At 49.9% G+C, this 19,581-nt stretch overlaps 1 gene segment (V, D, J or C); it reads right to left on the bottom strand.

The window, feature by feature from the left end:
- Nucleotides 1-270: 270 nt before the first annotated feature.
- Nucleotides 271-19,581, bottom strand: part of LOC113936889 — a 232,241-nt gene continuing 212,930 nt past the window's right edge. The window contains 4 exon segments of the C gene segment in view: nt 271-747; nt 870-1,193; nt 1,325-1,375; nt 1,633-1,923. Of these exon segments, the coding sequence occupies nt 419-747; nt 870-1,193; nt 1,325-1,375; nt 1,633-1,923 (995 nt within the window).

Raw genomic sequence — 19,581 nt, 5'->3', positions numbered from 1 at the left:
CCAGCCCTGGGTAGCTTCTGACTGGAGGGACGGCCCAGAGTGGCTGCCACCTCTGGCAAAGTCCCCACTCCTGCTCAGGCAACTCCTGCCCAGGCAACTCCTGCCCACATCCTGTGGCAGCCGTGAAGACCTGCCCACTCGGGGACCATGCCCCCATGGGACTCGCTCTCTCCCACCAATGGTGACCCCTTGGCCTTGGAGCTAGGCCTGTCTGTGCCACCCAGAGGTCCGGGGGTCCTGAGCTCTGCCTCAGAAAGAACCATGACAGCATCGCAGAGTCCCAGGGCAGTGCTGGGTGCTTTATTTCATGCAGGGGTGCCTGCCCGGGAGGTATGTACACAGGGGTGGGGGCTCTGGCGTCCTTGTGGGACCCTGAGAGCCCATGGGTGGGGGCTTGCTGGGGTACCGGGCGCGTTTCTCATTTACCCGGAGACTGGGAGATGGATTTCTGTGTGTGGTGGTTGTGTAGAGCTTCATGCAATACCACACACGTGATGACCTCTCCCCGCTGCCAGCGGTTCTTGTCCACCGAGAGCTTGCTGTAGAGGAAGTAGGTCCCATCTGCGTCCAGTTGGGGTGGGGTTGTTCGGATACTGCTTTCTGGCATCTGCTGGCCATTGCTCTGCCACTCGACATCAACCTCAGATGGGTAGAAGTCTTTGACCAGGCAGGTCACGCTGACTGTGTTCTTGTTCATCTCATCCCGGGATGGGGGCAGGACGTACACATTGGGCTGATGGGCCTGCCCTGTGGGGTCAGAGGTCAGCACAGATGGTCACTTACAGGGTGGAGGGGTGCACTTGGTCTGCAAAGCCCCACTCAACACTCCATGCACCCCCCACCCCTGCACCCCTCACCCTGCTGCACACCTCTGGCCTTGGAGATGGTCCTCTCGATGGGGGATGGGAGGGCTTTGTTGTTGACCTTGCACTTGAACTCCTTCCCCTTGAGCCAGTCCTGGTGCACGATGGGGAGGACACTGACCACACGGTAGGTGCTGTTGAACTGCTCCTCAGGCACCTTTGTCTTGGCCGTGCGCATCTCCTGGTCACCCATGAACCAGCTGATCTGGACCTCAGGGTCTTCCAGGTCCACCACCATGCAAGTGACTTCGGGGGTTCGGGAAATGGAGAGGGTGTCCTTGGGTTTCGGGGGGAAGATGAAGACTGAAGGTCCTCCCAGAGAATCAGGGACTAATAAGGGAGACAGAGAGCAGGGGTCAGCACGTGGATGGGCTTTCTCTTGAACATCCATTCCCCCAACCAAGCTGTGGCTGGATGCTGGCCATCTGCTTTGGGTGGAGCGCAAGCTCCTGCTGACTCACCTGGACATTTGGGACATTCCTTACATGGGGTGCCACCATTTGATTTGGGCACTGCAGAGAGAGCAGAGTGGTCGTTACTGGGTGTCTGGAGTAGGCATAGTTTCGGGTGGGTGTAGGGGACTGGAGTAGGGTAAACTGCCTGTGGTCACGGTGGACCAGGCAGCAACACCCAGAGGACCTCCTTCCACAATTGGGAGGCCTTCAGATGGGGGAGACAGCGGTGCTTCCCTTGTGCCCTGGGGTCGAGGCGGGCCAGCTGACCTGGTCTGTCTCCCAGTGGACGCCCTCTCTGAAGCCCGTCCTCTCACCTGGCTTGACAATGTTGGTGCTACTAGCCGGGTGGGCCACGGTGCAGGTGAAGGTGTCACTGGGCCACCTGCTGGAGGGCACTGTCACCATGCTGCTGCGAGAGTAGAGCCCTGAGGACTGCAGGACGGACGGGAAGGTGTGCACACCACTGGTCAAGGAGCCGGAGTTCCAGGACACAGTCACGGGCTCGGGGAAGTAGCCGGACACCAGGCAGGCCAGGGCCACTGTGGAGCCGGATGTGGTCCCGCAGCTGGGGGCCAGTGGGAACACCGATGGGGCCGTGGTGGAGGCTGCAAGAGAGGAGGCTGTGTGACCACCAGGCTCTCACCCCTGCCAGGGTCGGGGCAGGACAGCAGGTGCCCGGGCTGGGGTGCCCCTGGGCCCAGTGCCCATGTGCTTCCTGGCCGTGTGCAGACCAGCTGCCTGGCCTAGCTCTCTGCGGCCACAGGTGCTGGACTCATGAGCTTGGTCAGCGCTGGGTGACCACCTGGGTCAGGGTCCCCCTGGGCCGCAGGCTTCCTCTGGGTGTCCAGCCTGACCGAGCCCTCTGTCTGAGCCCTGACCTGTGGCCCCTGGTCCCAGCCGGCTCCTGCTAGTCTCCTAGGTCCACTGCCACGCTGTCCTGGCCTGGTTGTGCCTTGGACCAGCAGGAACGTCCACCGCTGCCCATGCCCCTCAGCCCAGAGCCCTCAACAAGGCCCGCCAACTGCCCTCCAGGCCTCACGTCTTCTGGGTCGGCCTTCAGCCAAGCAGCCCTGGCCCCCGTCCCTGCCCCAAACACACTGGACCCTCCTCAGGCCTTCCTGGCCTGGCTTCCTGAGCTCATCAGGGCCCCTCCCAGCCCGTGCCCCTGGCGTGGCCACCCCTGCTCTGGGGCCTGTTCAGCTCCTTGCTCTCCCAGAGTCCTCCTTCAGCCCACGTCGTTCCTGAGCCTGAATGCCCCTCAGCGTGGGGGGGACTTGCCCTGCCCTGGCTGTGCTCCGTGCAGGGTGCCAGCACCGCAGGGCAGCTCAGCCCCCCAAACCCAGCCAGGACTATCCCCTCTGACCCTGGTCCCCTCTGCTAAGGCGGAGGAACCTGTCTGGTGTCCCCTCCCACCCACACCCCAGGCCGGCAGCCCTGCCTCAAGCTCTGATCGGGCCCCTTGCTCTCTCCTCCACTGGGGCCGCTGCCCTGTGGCTCCCCGCCTGGCTGAGGCATGTCCACCTCTTCTGTTCCTTGTCCCCATGAGCCTCCAGAACAGGGTTCGTGCCCCTGGCCCGAAGACCTTGGCCCCCCTCGGCCCCTCAAAGGTGACTACCGCTGACCCTTCCGCCCCAGAGACATTCCCACCCAGGCTCCAGTCTCCACCCTAACGTGTCCCCCCGGGCCAGCCCCTCACCCTGTCCCCCATGTGCAGGGACGCACCCCTGGGCCAGAGCCCTCCGTTGTATCTATAGGTTGCACCTGCTCAGCTCCCACCTAGTCCAGAGCTCCTGCTAGCTCAGTCCCGCCCTTCATCCCCGGAGCTCCTGGGGAAGCCTCTGCCCCTCCTGGGTCCCAGGCCCCTGCTGACCTGAGAAGCTCGGCCTGCTCCCCTGAGCCCCGGGGCAGCCCCCTTCCCCTCCTGCTCTCCCACCTGCCCCTGCTCACCTGCACAGGCTCTACCTGCTCCCCTGAGCCCCTGGTGCAGCCCCCTTCCCCTCCTGCTCTCCCACCTGCCCCTGCTCACCTGCACAGGCTCTACCTGCTCCCCTGAACCCCTGGTGCAGCCCCCTATGGTTCCTGCTCTCACCTGCCCTTGCTTATCTGCAGAAGCTCTGTCTGCTCCCCTGAGCCCTGGCACAGCCCCCTTACCCTCCTGCTCTCCCACTAGGCCTTGCTCACCTGCACAAGCTCTGTCTGCTCCCCTGAGCCCCTGGGGCAGCCCCTCTCCCCTCCTGCTCTCACCTGCCCCTGCTCACCTGCACAAGCTCTGTCTGCTCCCCTGAGCCCCTGGGGCAGCCCCTCTCCCCTCCTGCTCTCCCAACTGCCCCTGCTCACCTGCTCAAGCTCTGTCTGCTCCCCTGAGCCCCTGGGGCAGCCCCTCTCCCCTCCTGCTCTCCTGCCTGCCCCTGCTCACGCGCACAGGCCATGTTTGCTCCTATAAGCCCCTGAGGCAGCCCCCTACTCCTGCTCTCCCACCTGCCCCTGCTCACCTGCACAGGCTCTACCTGCTCCCCCGGGCCCCTGGGGCAGCCCTCGTCCCCTCCTGCTCTCACCTGCCCCTGCTCACCTCCACAGGCTCTACCTGCTCCCCTGAGCCGCTGCGGCAGCCCCCCTCCCCTCCTGCTCTCCCACCTGCCCCTGCTCACCTGCACAAGCTCTGCTGCTCCCCTGAGCCCCTGGGGCAGCCCCCTGCCCCTCCTGCTCTCCCACCTGCCCCTGCTCACCTGCACAAGCTCTGTCTGCTCCCCTGAGCCCCTGGAGCAGCCCCCTTCCCCTCCTGCTCTCCCACTCGCCCCTGCTCTCCTGAACAGGCTCTGCCTGCTCCACTGAGCCCCTGGGGCAGGCCCCTACTACTTCTGCTCTCCCACCTGCCCCTGCTCACCTGCACAAGCTCTGTCTGCTCCCTGAGCCGCTGGGGCACCCCCCTTCCTCTCCTGCTCCCCCACATACCCCTGCTCACCTGCACAAGCTCTGTCTGCTCCCCCGAGCCCTGGTGCCAGCCCCCTGCCCCTCCTGCACTCACACCTGACCCTGCTCACCTGCACAAGCTGTCTGTTCCTCTGAATCCCTGGGGCAGCCCCGTACTCCTCCTGCTCTCCCAACTGCCCCTGCTCACCTGCACAGGCTCTACCTGCTCCCCTGAGCCCCTGGTGCAGCCCCCTACCTCTCCTACTCTCACCTACACCTGCTCAGCTGCACAAGCTCTGTCAGCTCCCCTGAGCCCTGGGGCAGCCCCTCTCCCCTCCTGCTCTCCCGCCTGCCCCTGCTCACCTGCACAGGCTCTGCCTGCTCCCCTGAGCCCCTGGGGCAGGCCCCTAATGCTCTCCTTCTCTACCACCTGCCCCCGCTTACCTGCACAAGCTCTCTCTGTTCCCCTGAATCCCTGGGGCAGCCCCGTACCCCTCCTGCTCTCCCAACTGCCCCTGCTCACCTGCACAGGCTTTACCTGCTCCCCTGAGCCCCTGGTGCAGCCCCCTACCCCTCCTACTCTCACCTACACCTGCTCACCTTCACAGGCTCTGCTGCTCCCCTGAGCCCCTGGGGCAGCCCCTCTCCCCTCCTGCTCTACTGCCTGCCCCTTCTCACCTGCAGAAGCTCTGTCTGCTCCCCTGAACCCCTGGGGTAGTCCCCCTTCCCTCCTGCACTCCCACCTGCCCCTGCTCACCTGCACAAGGTCTGCTTGCTCCCCTGAGTTCCTGAGGCATCCCCTGCTTGTGTTGGCCTCCAGTATCTGCTCACTCACAGCCGCTGGTCCCTGGTCCTTGGAGCTCATGGATCACAGCAGCCCCCCTCCCCTCCTGCTCTCCCACCTGCCCCTGCTCACCTGCACAGGCTCTACCTGCTCCCCTGAGCCCCTGGTGCAGCCCCCTACCCCTCCTACTCTCACCTACACCTGCTTACCTGCACAAGCTCTGTCTGCTCCCCTGAGCCCTGGGGCAGCCCCTCTCCCCTCCTGCTCTCCAACTTGCCCCTGCTCACCTGCACAGGCTCTGCCTGCTCCCCTGAGCCCCTGGGGCAGCCCCCTAGTGCTCCCTGTCTATACCACCTGCCCCCGCTCACCTGCACAAGCTCTCTCTGTCCCCCTGAGCCCCTGGTGCAGCCCCTGCCCCTCCTGCTCTATGCTCCTCCCAGAGGTGCCTGAGTTCTGCCCCAGACTTCTGTGTGTCCCAAGGCTGCTCCACCTCTGCTGCCCGTCCCAGACCCTTTAGCCCAGGTTTGGCCCAAGATCCTCAGCCGCTGACTCCTGTAGCATGTTGAGCTCCCTGATCAGCCTCTGTCTGCTGTCTGGGTTCTGAGCACATGGGGGCCATACCAGCCCCTCCTGGTCTGCTCTGCTCATCTGCTGCTCATCTGGTGCCGCCCAGGGCCTCATGGCCAACACCTCTGGCCCTGGCCTGAGGCTTGAGCCGGCTCCCTTGGCCTGGACAGGACCCTCAGTCCACCTGGTTTCTCCTCCCCTGTGCTGAGCCAGCCCCTTTCTGTGTCCTCACCTCAGACCCATCTGTCCATGTTGGCATTGGTCCTGCAGTGGCTCAAGCTGGCCCAGCCCCCGGCGCCCAGCACAGGGGATGAAGGGCAACCCTCAGGCCCATCATGCCCGTCATGGTCCTTGAAGGTCCCGGTCCTGGCCCCCTTTTGTCAGCGTCTGGTGCATCCAGCAGTGTTGGTGTGGGTGAGCCCCGCCCACGCCCCACTCGTCCCTGCCCTGGGAGGTGCCATGGACTTCGGGCAGCCTGCCTTCCCCCGTGCTGGCTCACCTGCTCCAGTCCCTCCATGGGGTCCTGAGGGCCTGGTGTTCCTCAGCTCCTGTAGCTGGTTCTCTGTCCCCATCTTAATCCCTCTGTCTTGGCCCCATGCAGACCCCACTCAGCATGGTTGGGGCCGTGGGGGCCGCTCCCCTGCAGCCATGCTCGCCCCTGCACCGCACCTCCTCCCTGCTGTGGCCCCAGACACACGTGGCTCCTCGTGGCTGAGCTCTGTGCCCACAGCCCTGCTTCCTAGCCTCCAGGCAGCCCCAGGAAGACTAAGAACAGGAATGAAACCAAGAGGCTTGGCTTGCTTCCTGAAGTTCCCTTTTCTTCTGGGTGGTTTTGTCTGAGGCCCTGGGGGGAATCCGGACCCAGCCAAGGGTGTCCCACGTGAGTGTATGGGGGTGGGGTGTGGTGGGTGCCCGGGGCCCAAGGGAGAGCACAGGAACCCCCCTCCACAGGATGCTCTTAGCTGTGTGCCTCCTGCAGGGATATGCTTGCTGCCTCCCCCTGCCCCCCGCAGAGCCATCTCAGCTGCTCTCAGCCGAGCCCTGTGGTGCCCCCAGCCCTGGTGGGCTCCTCCTTGTGGCCCCGCGAGCTTGCAGCGTGGGTGCAGACTGTCCCACCCGTAGCCTGCGGACCAGCCCTGGGCTTGCCCTGTCCACACAGCAGGGTGGCCTCCCAGTAGAATCCTGTCTCCTCTGGCTCCATCCATGCCTCGGCTCTAAATAATCTGTGTCTAATTGCATGTTTGGAGGGCGGCGTATCTGAAGGGCGCCGTGTCCCGGGTCCCCACACCCAGCGGAAAGCATGTCAGCAACCTCAGCGGGTCTCGCCGTGACCCCCGAAGCAGAGCTGGGCGGCCCGTGGGAGGGTCTGCCCTTGCCCCCGACTGCCCTGCCCTGGGAGCCTGTGTGGTTGGAACAACCCCCGCCCATCGGAGGATCGTGGGCCATCGGCTCCCCCTGGCTTGCCCTGTGGCCCAGTCCCAGGCTGTCCACAGAGAACGAACAACCTTTTAGATTCTCTAGGAGAAAGAAGGAGGGATTTCCTTGAGGGCCGTCAGGATGCAGCCTGGGACCTAGGCTTCAATAAAAAACTAAAATTTTTTTATTAAGGGTAATCACTGTGCTGCACAGGACAAGAATAGTAGAACCATGGACAGCAGCTTTAAGCACTTGGTGAGGACGGGCCGCCCCATGCTCATGGCCTTGTGTCCTGTGGGTACAGACGGCACATACCCTGTCTGGTGAGGAAGAGGCAGCCCTGTGCACAGCAAAACGGTTTTACGTAAGAATTTACAGTATAAGAAGACATCTCTTGTGCGTCTGCCTGACTCAGTCGTTAAGCGTCTGCCCTGGGCTCAGGTCATGATCCCTGGTTCTTGGGATCGACTCCTGCATGGGGATCCCTGCTCAGCGGGGAGTCTGCTTGTCCCTCTGCCCCTCCCCCAGCTTCTGCTCTCTCTCTCCCTCAAATATATTCTTTAAAAAAAGACCATCATCCCATGGTCTCATGTATCTTAAGGTCATGGACTATGTCTCCTTTGCAACCTGAGTACCTAGCACAAATTTTGGAATCCTATTCCATGCATGGGTTTGCCATGAGTGCTCCACAAAGAAGACTGGATTAGTCAAGTGTGGTGGGTGGAATTCTAAGAGGGTCCTTTATTTTGCATGATGTTTGTATGTATTTTAACCGATTCCTTCCTTTTTCCTACCTTCTCATTTCCTTACCATCTAACGTAAGATGCATTAATGGTGATTTACCATATTTCAGTATTTGATTTGCAAGATATCTAAGGTTCAGTGTTACTTATCCAGAGGAGAGATTAAGGACATCCCAAGATATTTAAAGTGATGCATTGGACCTTGTATCCTCTTTTGGGAAGAGGGTTGGCATGTTTTAAATTGTATGTGCTGTAATTTCCCTATGTTAGGAGGAAGACAATTTTGCTATTTTTTAAATTTATTTTAATTTTTTTAGGTTTTATTTTTTAAATTTTATTTTATTATGTTATGTTAGTCACCATACAATACATCATTAGTTTTTGATGTATTGTTCCATGATTCACTGTTTGCATATATCACCCAGTGCTCCATGCAATATGTGCCCTCCTTAATATCCATCAATGGGCTAACCCATCCCCCCACTTACCTCCCCTCTAAAACCCTCAGTTTGTTTCTCCCAGTCAATAGTCTCTCATGGTTCATCTCCCACTCTGTTTTTCCCTCCTTCATTTTTCCCTTCCTTCTTCTAATGTCCTTCATTCTATTCCTTATGTTCCACAAATAAGTGAAACCATATGATAATTGACTTTCTCTGCCTGACTTATTTCACTTAGTATAATCTTCTCCAGTCCCATCCATGCTGATGTAAAAGTTGGGTATTCATCCTTTCTGATGGCTGAGTAATATTCCACTGTATATATGGACCACATCTTCTTTATCCATTCATCTATTGAAGGGCATCTCGGCTCTTTCCACAGTTTGGCTATTGTGGACACTGCTGCTATGAACATTGGGGTGCATATGGCCCTTCTTTTCACTACATCTGTGTCTCTGGGGCAAATATCCAGGAGTGCAATTGCTCCATCATAGGGTAGCTCTATTTTTAATTTTCTGAGGCACCTCCACATTGTTTTCCAAAGTGGCTGTACCAACTTGTATATAGCTTAAAGTTAGGCATTGTGATGCCCCCCAGCTTTGGTTTTCTTTTTCAACATTCCCCTGGTGATTTGGGGCCCTTTTTGTTCCATACAAATTTTAGGATTGCTTGTTCCAGCTCTGTGAAAAATGTCAGTGTTATTTGGATAGGGATTGCATTGCCAGTCTAGATTGCTCTGGGCAGGATAGACATTTTAACCATGTTTATTCTTCCAATCCATGAGCATGGAATGTTTTTCCATCTCTTTATGTCTTCCTCAATTTCTTTCATAAGTTTTCTGTAGTTTCTAGAGTATGGATCCTTTACCTTTTTGGTTAGGTTTGTTCTGAGGTATCTAATGGATTTTGGTGCTATTGTAAATGGGATCGATTCCTTAATTGCTCTTTCTTCAGTTGCATTTTGTTAGTGTATAGAAATGTAGCTGATCTGTGCATTGATTTTGTATCCTGCCACGTTGCTGAATTGCTGTATGAGTTCTAGTAATTTGGGGTGGGGTCTTTTGGGTTTTCCACATAAAGTATCATCTCATTTGCAATGAGAGAGTGTCTGACTTCTTTGTCAATTTGAATGCCTTTTATTTATTTTTGTTGTCTGGTTGCTGAGGCTAGGACATCTAGTACTATGTTGAACAATAGTGGTGAGAGTGGGCATCCCGGTTGTGTTCCTGACCTTAAGGGAAAAGCTCTCAGCTTTTCCCCATTGAGAATGATACTTGCTGTGGGCTTTTCATAGATGGCTTTTATGATATTGAGGTATGATCCCTCTAGCCCTATTCCTTGAAGAGTTTTCATCATGAAAGGATGCTGTATTTTGTCAAATGCTTTTTCTGGATCAGTTGAGAAGATTGTATGGTTCTTGTCTTTTCTTTTATTAGTGTGCTCTATCACGTTGATTGATTTGCAAATGTTGAACCAGTCTTGCATCCCAGGAATAAATCCCTCCTGGTCGTGGTGAATAATCCTTTTCATGTACTTTTGGATCCTATGGATCTTGGTGAGTTTTTTGGTATCCATGTTCATCAGGGATATTGGTCTGTAATTCTCCTTTTTGATGGGATTTTTGTCCGATCAAAGTGATGCTGGCCACACACAGAGTTTGGAAGTTTTCCTTCCATTTCTATTTTTTGAAGCAGCTTCAGTAGAATAGGTATTATTTCTTTTTTAAATGTTTGGTAGAACTCACATGGGAAGCCAACTGGGCCTGGACTCCAGTTTTTAGGGAAGTTTTTTTTATTGTTATGTTAATCACCATATATTACATCATTAGTTTTTGATGTAGTGTTCCATGATTCATTGTTTGTGCATAACACCCAGTGCTCCACGCAGAACGTGCCCTCTTTAATACCCATCACCAGGGAAACACATCCACCCACACCCCTCCCCTCTAGAACCCTCAGTTTGTTTTTCAGAGTCCATTGTCTCTCATGGTTCGTCTCCCCCTCCGACTTACTCCCCTTCATTCTACCCCTCCTGCTATCTTCTTCTTTTTCTTTTTTCTTAACATATGTTGCATTATTTGTTTCAGAGGTACAGATCTGTGATTCAACAGTATTGCACAATTCGCAGCACTCACCATAGCACATACCCTACCCAATGCCTATCACCCAGCCACCCCATCCCTCCCACCCCGCACCGTCCAGCAACACTCAGTTTGTTTCCTGAGATTAAGAATTCCTCATATCAGTGAGGTCATATGATACATGTCTTTCTCTGATTGACTTATTTCACTCAGCATAACACCCTCCAGTTCCATCCACATCATTGCAAATGGCAAGATCTCATTTCTTTTGATGGCTGCATAATATTCCATTGTGTATATATACCACCTCTTCTTTATCCACTCATCTGTCGATGGACATCTTGGCTCTTTCCACAGTTTGGCTATTGTGGACATGGCTGCTATAAACATTGGGGTGCACGTACCCCTTCGGATCCCTACATTTGTATCTTTGGGGTAAATACCCAGGAGTGCAATTGCTGGATCATATGGTAGCTCTATTTTCAACTGTTTGAGGAACCTCCATACTGTTTTCCAGAGGGGTTGCACCAGCTTGCATTCCCACCAACAGTGTAGGAGGATTCCCCTTTCTCCACATCCCCACCAACATCTGTCATTTCCTGACTTGTTAATTTTAGCCATTCTGACGGGTGTGAGGTGGTATCTCATTGAGGTTTTGATTTGGATTTCCCTGATGCCGAGCAATGTTGAGCACTTTTTCATGTGTCTGTTGGCCATTTGGATGTGTTCTTTGGAAAAATGTCTGTTCATGTCTTCTGCCCATTTCTTGATTGGATTATTTGTTCTTTGGGTGTTGAGTTTGATAAGTTCTTTATAGATTTTGGATACTGACCCTTTATCTGATATGTCATTGGCAAATATTTTCTCCCATTCTGTCGGTTGTCGTTTGGTTTTGTGGACTGTTTCTTTTGCTGTGCAAAAGCTTTTTATCTTGATGAAATCCCAAAGGTTCATTTTTGCCCTTGCTTCCCTTGCTTTTGGCGATGTTTCTAGGAAGAAGTTGCTGTGGCTGAGGTTGAAGAGGTTGCTACCTGTGTTCTCCTTTAGGATTTGGATGGACTCCTGTTTCACGTTTAGGTCTTTCAACCACTTGGAGTCTATTTTTTGTGTGTGGTGTAGGGAAATTGTCCAGTTTCATTCTTCTGCATGTGGCTGTCCAATTTTCCCAAAACCATTTGTTGAAGAGACTGTCTTTTTGCCTTTGGACATTCTTTCCTGCTTTGTCAAAGATAAGTTGACCATAGAGTTGAGGGTCCATTTCTGGGCTCTCGATTCTGTTCCATTGATCTATGTGTCTGTTTTTGTGCCAGTACCATACTGTCTTGATGATGACAGCTTTGTAATAGAGCTGGAAGTCCGGAATTGTGATGCCGCCAGCTTTCCTTTTCTTTTTCAATATTCCTCTGGCTATTCTGGGTCTCTTCTGGTTCCATACAAATTTTAGGATTATTTGTTCCATTTCTTTGAAAAAAGTGGATGGTATTTGGATGGGGATTGCATTGAATGTGTAGATTGCCCTAGGTAGCATTGACATCTTCACAATGTTGGTTCTCCCAATCCATGAGCATGGAACATTTTTCCATTTCTTTGTGTCTTCTTCAATTTCTATCATGAGTATTTTATAGTTTTCTGAGTACCGATCCTTTGCCTCTTTGGTTAAATTTATTCCTAGGTATCTTATGGTTTTGGGTGCAATTGTAAATGGGATTGAATCCTTGATTTGTCTCTCTTCTGTCTTGTTGTTGGTGTATAGGAATGCGACTGATTTCTGTGCATTGATTTTATCTCCTGCTACTTTACTGAATTCCTGTATGAGTTCTAGCAGTTTTGGGGTGGAGTCTTTTGGGTTTTCCACATACAGTATCATATCATCTGCAAAGAGTCAGAGTTTGACTTCCTCTTTGCCGATTTGGATGCCTTTGATTTCTTTTTGTTGTCTGATTGCTGTGGCTAGGAATTCTAATACTATGTTGAATGGCAGTGGTGATAGTGGACATCCCTGCCACGTTCCTGACCTTAGGGGAAAAGCTCTCAGCTTTTCCCCATTGAGAATGATATTCGCTGTAGGTTTTTCATAGATGGGTTTTATGATATTAAGGTATGTACCCTCTATCCCTATACTCTGAAGAGTTTTGATCAAGAAAGGATGCTGTACTTTGTCAAATGCTTTTTCTGCATCTATTGAGAGGATCATATGATTCTTGTTCTTTCTTTTGTTAATGTAATGTATCACGTTGACTGATTTGCGGATGTTGAACCAGCCTTGCAGCCCAGGGATAAATCCCACTTGGTCGTGGTGAATAATCCTTTTAATGTACTGTTGGATCCTATTGGCTAGTATTTTGGTGAGAATGTTTGCATCCATGTTCATCAAGGATATTGGTCTGTAATTCTCCTTTTTGATGGGGTCTTTGTCTGGTTTTGGGAATAAGGTAATGCTGGCCTCATAAAATGAGTTTGGAAGTTTTCCCTCCATTTCTATTTTTTGGAACAGTTTCAGGAGAATAGGTATTAATTCTTCTTTAAATGTCTGATAGAATTCCCCTGGGAAGCCATCTGGCCCCAGGCTTTTGTTTCTTGGGAGATTTTTGATGACTGCTTCAATTTCCTTAGTGGCTATAAGTCTGTTCAGGTTTTCTATTTCTTCCTGGTTCAATTTAGGTAGTTGATATATCTCTAGGAATGCACCCATTTCTTCCAGGTTATCTAATTTGCTGGCATAGAGTTGCTCATACTATGTTCTTATAATTGTTTGTATTTCTTTGGTGTTGGTTGTGATCTCTCCTCTTTCCTTCATGAGTTTGTTGATTTGGGTCATTTCTCTTATCTTTTTGATAAGTCTGGCCAGGGGTTTATCACGCTTGTTAATTCTTTCAAAGAACCAGCTCCTACTCTCGCTGATCTGTTCTACTGTTCTTTTGGTTTCTAGTTTATCGATTTCTGCTCTGATCTTTATTATTTCTCTTCTCCTGCTGGGTTTAGGCTTTATTTGCTCTTCTTTCTCCAGCTCCTTTGGGTGTAGGGTTAGGTTGTGTATTTGAGACCTTTCTTGTTTTTTGAGAAAGGCTTGTATTGCTCTATACTTTCCTCTCAGGACTGCCTTTGCTGTATCCCAAAGATTTTGAACAGTTGTGTTTTCATTTTCATTGGTTTCTATGAATTTTTAAAATTCTTCTTTAATTTCCTGGTTGACCCATTCATTCTTTAGTAGGATGCTCTTTAGCCTCCATGTATTTGAGTTCTTTCCGACTTTCCTCTTGTGATTGAGTTCTAGTTTCAAAGCATTGTGGTCTCAAAATATGCAGGGAATGATTCCAATCTTTTGGTACCGGTTGAGACCTGATTTGTCATGTAGGATGTGATCAATTCTGGAGAATGTTCCATGGGCCCTAGAGAAGAATGTGTATTCCGTTGCCTTGGGATGGAATGTTCTGAATATGTCTGTGAAGTCCATTTGGTCCAGTGTGTCATTTAAAGTCTTTATTTCCTTGTTGATCTTTTGCTTAGATGATCTGTCCATTTCAGTCAGGGGGGTGTTAAAGTCCCCCACTATTATTGTATTGTTTTCAATGTGTTTCTTTGCTTTTGTGATTAATTGCCTTATATAATTGGCTGCTCCCATGTTCGGGGCATAGATATTTACAATTGTTAGATCTTCCTGTTGGATAGACCCTTTAAGTAGGATATAGTGTCCTTCCTCATCTCTTATTACAGTCTTTGTTTTAAAATCTAATTTGTCTGATATAAGGATTGCCACTTCAGCTTTCTTTTGGTGTCCATTAGCATGGTAGATGGTTTTCCACCCCCTCACTTTCAATGTGGGGGGTGTCTTTGGGTCTAAAATGAGTCTCTTGCACACCGCCTATTGATGGGTCTTATTTTTTAATCCAATCTGATAGCCTGTGTTTTTTGATTGGGGCATTGAGCCCATTTACATTCAGGGTATCTATTGAAAGCTATGAATTTAGTGCCATTGTATTGCCTGTAAGGTGAGTGTTACTGTATATTGTCTGTGTTCCTTTCCGATCTATGCTGCTTTTAGGCTCTCTCTTTGCTTAGAGGACCCCTTTCAATATTTCTTGGAGGGTGGTTTCGTGTTTGCAAATTCCTTTCGTTTTTGTTTGTCCTGGAACCTTTTTATCTCTCCTTCTATTTTCAATGACAGCCTAGCTGGATATGGTATTCTTGTCTGCATATTTTTCTCGTTTAGTGCTCTGAAGATATCTTGCCAGTCCTTTCTGGCCTGCCAGGTCTCTGTGGATAGGTCTGTTGCGAATCTAATATTTCTACCATTGTACGTTACATATCTCTTCTCCCGAGCTGCTTTCAGGATTTTCTCTTTGTCTATGAGACTCGTAAGTTTTATTATTAGATGTCGGGGTGTTGACCTATTTTTATTGATTTTGAGAGGGGTTCTTTGTGCCTCCTGGATTTTGATGCCAGTTTCTTTCCTCACATTAGGGAAGTTCTCTGCTATTATTTTCTCCAGTATGCTTTCTGCCCCTCTCTCTCTTTCTTCTTTTTCTGGGATCCCAATTATTCTAATGTTGTTTCGTCTTATCGTATCACTTATCTCTCGAATCTGCCCTCGTGATCCTGTAGTTGTTTCTCTCTCTTTTTCTCATTCTCTTTATTTTCCATCATTTGGTCTTCTATATCACTGATTCTCTCTTCTGCCTCATTTATCCTAGCAGTTAGTGCCTCCATTTTTGATTGCACCTCATTAATAGCCTTTTTGATTTCGACTTGGTTAGATTTTAGTTCTTTTATTTCTCCAGAAAGGTTTCTCTAATAACTTCCACGCTTTTTTCAAGCCCAGCTAGTACCTTTAAAGTCATGATTCTGAACTCTAGGTCCAACATCGTACTAATGTCCGTATTGAGTAGGTCCCTGGCTGATGGTACTACCTCCTGTTCTTTTTGCTGAGGTGATTTTTTTGTCTTGTCATTTTGTCCAGAGGAGAATAGATGAATGAGAGAACAACATGCTAAGAGGTTAACAACATCCCCAGCAAATATACTCTATACAAATCAGAAAAGACCTAAAATCAGGGGAAAAGAAAGGGAAAGAAAGAAAAAAGAAAGAGAGAAAAAAAAGAAAATAGATAAAAACAAAAACAGAACAATACAAAAAAAGCAGAATATGATCAAATATGATCAGACTAGTGCATAGATTAGTCCCACACACTAGATTTTGGGTGTATTTTGGTCTGTTAGAGAAAAGTGCCACCTAAAATTTTAAAGGAAGAAAGACATATATGTACAAAATCAGGGTTGATACAATGAAGGGATGGAAGATGACTATAAAGATGAAAATTATAAAAGATTTTATAAAAGGAATTGATAAGATAAGTTGTTTGAAAAAAGAAAGAAGAAGATTTAAAAAAAAGAAAGAAAAAAGGGAGAGAGTGTCATCAGGTAGGAGACTAAAACAAACCCATACACTAGTGATTTAGGGTATATTTTGATCTGTTAGAAGAAACTGTATCTCAAAATTTTAAAGAGAGTACAACTTATATATATATATGCCAAAAATAAGGGTAACTACTATGAAGGGATAAAATATGACTCTAAAAATGAAAAATAAAAAATGTTTTTTAAAAAAAGGGATTGATAAGATGTTGGTTGAAAAAGGGAAAAAGGAAAATTAGAAAAAAAACAGTTAAAAAATTAACTTTGATGAACTAATGAATTATGGTAAAAAAAAAAAGCCAGGAATTCTATGTGCAGTATTCCCCTAGTCCTGGAGTTCTCCCTTTCTCCTTGATCGGTAAACTTGGTCTTGGCTTGCTGGCTGTTCGTGCTGATCTTCTGGGGGAGGGGTCTGTTGCCGTGGTTTCCAAATGTCTTTGCCGGAGGCGGAATTGCCCTGCCTTTGTTGGTCCGGGCTAAGCAAGCTGCTCGGGTTTGCTCTCAGGAGCTTTTGTTCCCTGCAAGCTCTCGGTACAGATTTGGAGGACCAGGGTGAAAATGGTGGCCTCCCAATCTCTGCCCAGAGGAGCTGAGAACTTGGGGCCCCGCTCCTCAGTGCACCCCCAGAGAAAAGCAGTCACTCCTGTCTCCCCGGTCTCCGGCCACACTCTGTGCTCACCCGGCCTGTGACCGAGCGTTTCTCTCTCTGGCACCCGACCCCGTGTGGAGTCTCCAAACCCAGCAGATCCCTGCGGTGCGCTCCCGCGCTGCTCCTCCCAGGGGAGAAAGGGGAGTCTCCCGAGCTCTGCTGCTTGTTGGGTCCCTACTGGAGGAGCAGTGGCCCGACTGGGCCGCGGATCACAGTTTATGTCAACCCCGAGCTGAGACCCGCGCCTCGGCTCCGTCTCTGCAGCCGGCTTCCCTGCTCTGATACATGGGAGCTCTGCCGCACTCAGGCACCCCTGGTCTTTCTGTGACCCCAAGGGTCCTGAGACCACACTGTCCCGGGAGGATTCCACCCCCGCTTAGCCACTGCAGCAACGTCCCTCAGCGGAGCCGACTTCTAAAAGTCCAATTTTGTGCTCTGCGGCTCTATCACTTGTTAGAAGCAGCCGACAGATGCCCCCTCCCCCGCTGTCTATCCTCCCGAATATCGCCTCGGATTCACTTCTCCGCACGTCCTACCTTCCAGTAAGTGGTCGCTTCTCTTTTCGGAGAGTTGTTGGTACTCTCCTCTTCGATCTCCTGTTGAGTTCGTAGGTGTTCAGAATGGTTTGATCCCTATTCAGCTGAATTCCTGAGACCAGAGGAAATTTAGGTCTCCTACTCCTCCACCATCTTGCTCCGCCCCCTTCAGTTCTTGCTTTTTTTATCCAATCTGATACCCTGTGTCTTATGGTTGGAGCACTTAACCCATTTACATTCTGAGTAACTATTGAAAGATATGAATTTAGTGCCACTGTATTACCTGTAAAGTCTCTGTTTCTCTAGATTATCTCTTACTTTCTGTTCTATGTTACCCTTGGGGTCTCCCTTCACTTACAGTATCTCCTTTAATATGTCCTGCAGGGCTGGCTTAGTGGTCACATATTCTTTTAGTTTCTGTCTGTCTTGAAACCTCTTGATCTCTCCTTCCATTGTGAATGATAGTCTTGCTGGAAAAATATTCTTGGCTGCATGTTCTTCAGTTAGTACCCTATGTTTTGCCAGCCCTTTCTGGCTTGCTAGGTTTCTGTGGTTAGGTCTGACATTATTCTGATGTTCCTCCCTCTGTACGTAAGGAACCTCTTCTCCCTAGCTGTTCTCAGGATAGTTTCTTTGGCTGTAAGATTTGTAAGCTTCACTATTATATGTCAGGGAGTTGATGTATTTTTATTGATTTTGGGAGGATCCTCTCTGCCTCTTGGACATGAATGCTTGTTTCCCTCCCCAGATTAAGGGAGTTCTCAGCCATGATTTGTTCAAATATACTTTCTAGCCCTCTCTCTCTCTACCCCTTGCGGATCCCAATAATTCTGACATTGGTTCATTTCTGGGCATCTGTACGTTGTCAAAGCCTTTCTTCATGGGCTATTAGTTGTTTTTCTCTCTTTTCCTCAGCTTCCTTCCTTTCCATCAGCCTGTCTTCTAGATCACCGATTCTCTCTTCTGAGTCACTGACCCTAGCTGTTAGAGCATCCAATTTAGACTGCATCTCATTCATAGCATTTTTATGTTGGGCCTGATTAGATCTCATTTCTGCCTGTAGAGATTCTGTATTGTCATTTATGCTTTTTTCAAGTCTAGCTATTAACTTTATAGTCGCTATCCTGAATTCCATCTGACATCTTACTTATATCCATATCGATTAAGTCTGTGGCAGAGAACATTGCCTCTGGTTCTTTCCTTTGTTGTGAATTCCTCCCTCTAGTCATTCAGCGAGGGAAGTATGGGTGAGCAAATGAACACTGTGCAAAATATCAACCATGACTGAAGCAAAATTCACCTTAGAAAAAATCTGAAGTTGTCAGAAGCCACTACAGAAAAGCAAACAAAACCAAAGTGAGATAAAACAGTAGAAAAGGGAGTGGAGGAGAGATTATAATCTCACAGGGTGGACAACGCAGTGTGATCCCCTTGTTCCTGACTGAATTTTTGTCTGTGTATTAGAAGTCAGTACATCCCAAAATTGCAAAGAAAGGAAAACTTATATATATATAAAATTGAATAGAGTGAAGGAAGGACTAGAATGAAGTATATATCTATTAAATGTAGATGTGAAAAAATAAAAGCTGAAAAGTGACTTAAAAACATAAGTTGGTAAAATAAGAATTTAGTTGAAATGGGAAAAAGGTAAAAAAAAGAAATGGAATATTTTAGACAGAAATATAAACAAGTTGTGAGGAAACACATGAAGCTCAATATACTATTTTCCCCTCGTGCTTGAGTTTTACAGTCTTGTGGGATCCATAAGCTTGTCATTCACCTGTTCTTCCACACTGTCTTCTGGGAGAGGGGCCTGCTGTGCTGCTTCTCAGGTGTCTTTGCCTAGGCAGAGTTGCCCTACCACTTGTCAGGGGGATGGGCTCAATGTGAGCTGGTCGTGTGGCTTTTGTTCCCTGGCGGCTTTCTAGCCTCTTCAGAGGGTTAGAGCAAATATGGTGGTGTGGGGATCTCTGGCCCAGAGCCACAAGATCGCGGTCCTCCCGTCTTCAATAAACCCTCTGGGTCAAGCTCTCTCCACTTTTGTGTGCCACAATCTCAGCAGTCCTCTGCGGTTTGTGCCCACTGCAATCCACCTGGAGGGGTGTCCCAGGCACCTGTGAGCATCACTGTGCTTTGTGTCTTTGCGACTGCAAGTGGTTGTGGGCTTGTGCACACACCCTGCTCTGCGGCCATTTCACCCCTCCCAGGGGATGATACATGGCCCACATGTTCCAGTACTTTACAGTGTGCTTAGGCAAAGAGCCATCAACCAACCAGCCTGGCTTGTGGTTATGGTGACCGGAGCTGAGAATTCTTCCTGGGTTCATTGACCATAACGAGTTTCCCCACTCCACTGCTTGGACACTCTATTGGTTCAGGCACCCCGGTTCTTTCTGTGTCTCCTGGGATCTTGGGACCACAATGACCCACCTAGAATTCCACCCCTTTCACCCCCTGAGCCCCTTTCAAAAGGGATGTCTCTCACTGGAGCAGATTTCTAAGGGTTCTGATTTTGTAGTCTCGTGTTGTATCACTTTCTGGAAGTGTCAGGGGGATGGGCTCATATACTATTTTCCCCTATGGAGGCTCCCTCCCCCTTCTGTTTATCTTCTGCTATTTCTCCACAGATCCACGAATCCATGCCTCATATCTTGCAAAAAGCAGTTGTTTTTCTGCTTGTTGAGTTCCAGATATATTTTCTTATATCTCAGGCTGAATTTGTGGGTGTTCA

Source organism: Zalophus californianus, chromosome 6 (assembly GCF_009762305.2).
Source record: "Zalophus californianus isolate mZalCal1 chromosome 6, mZalCal1.pri.v2, whole genome shotgun sequence".
NCBI lineage: Eukaryota > Metazoa > Chordata > Mammalia > Carnivora > Otariidae > Zalophus > Zalophus californianus.
This window is presented reverse-complemented; position numbering and strand designations above follow the sequence as displayed.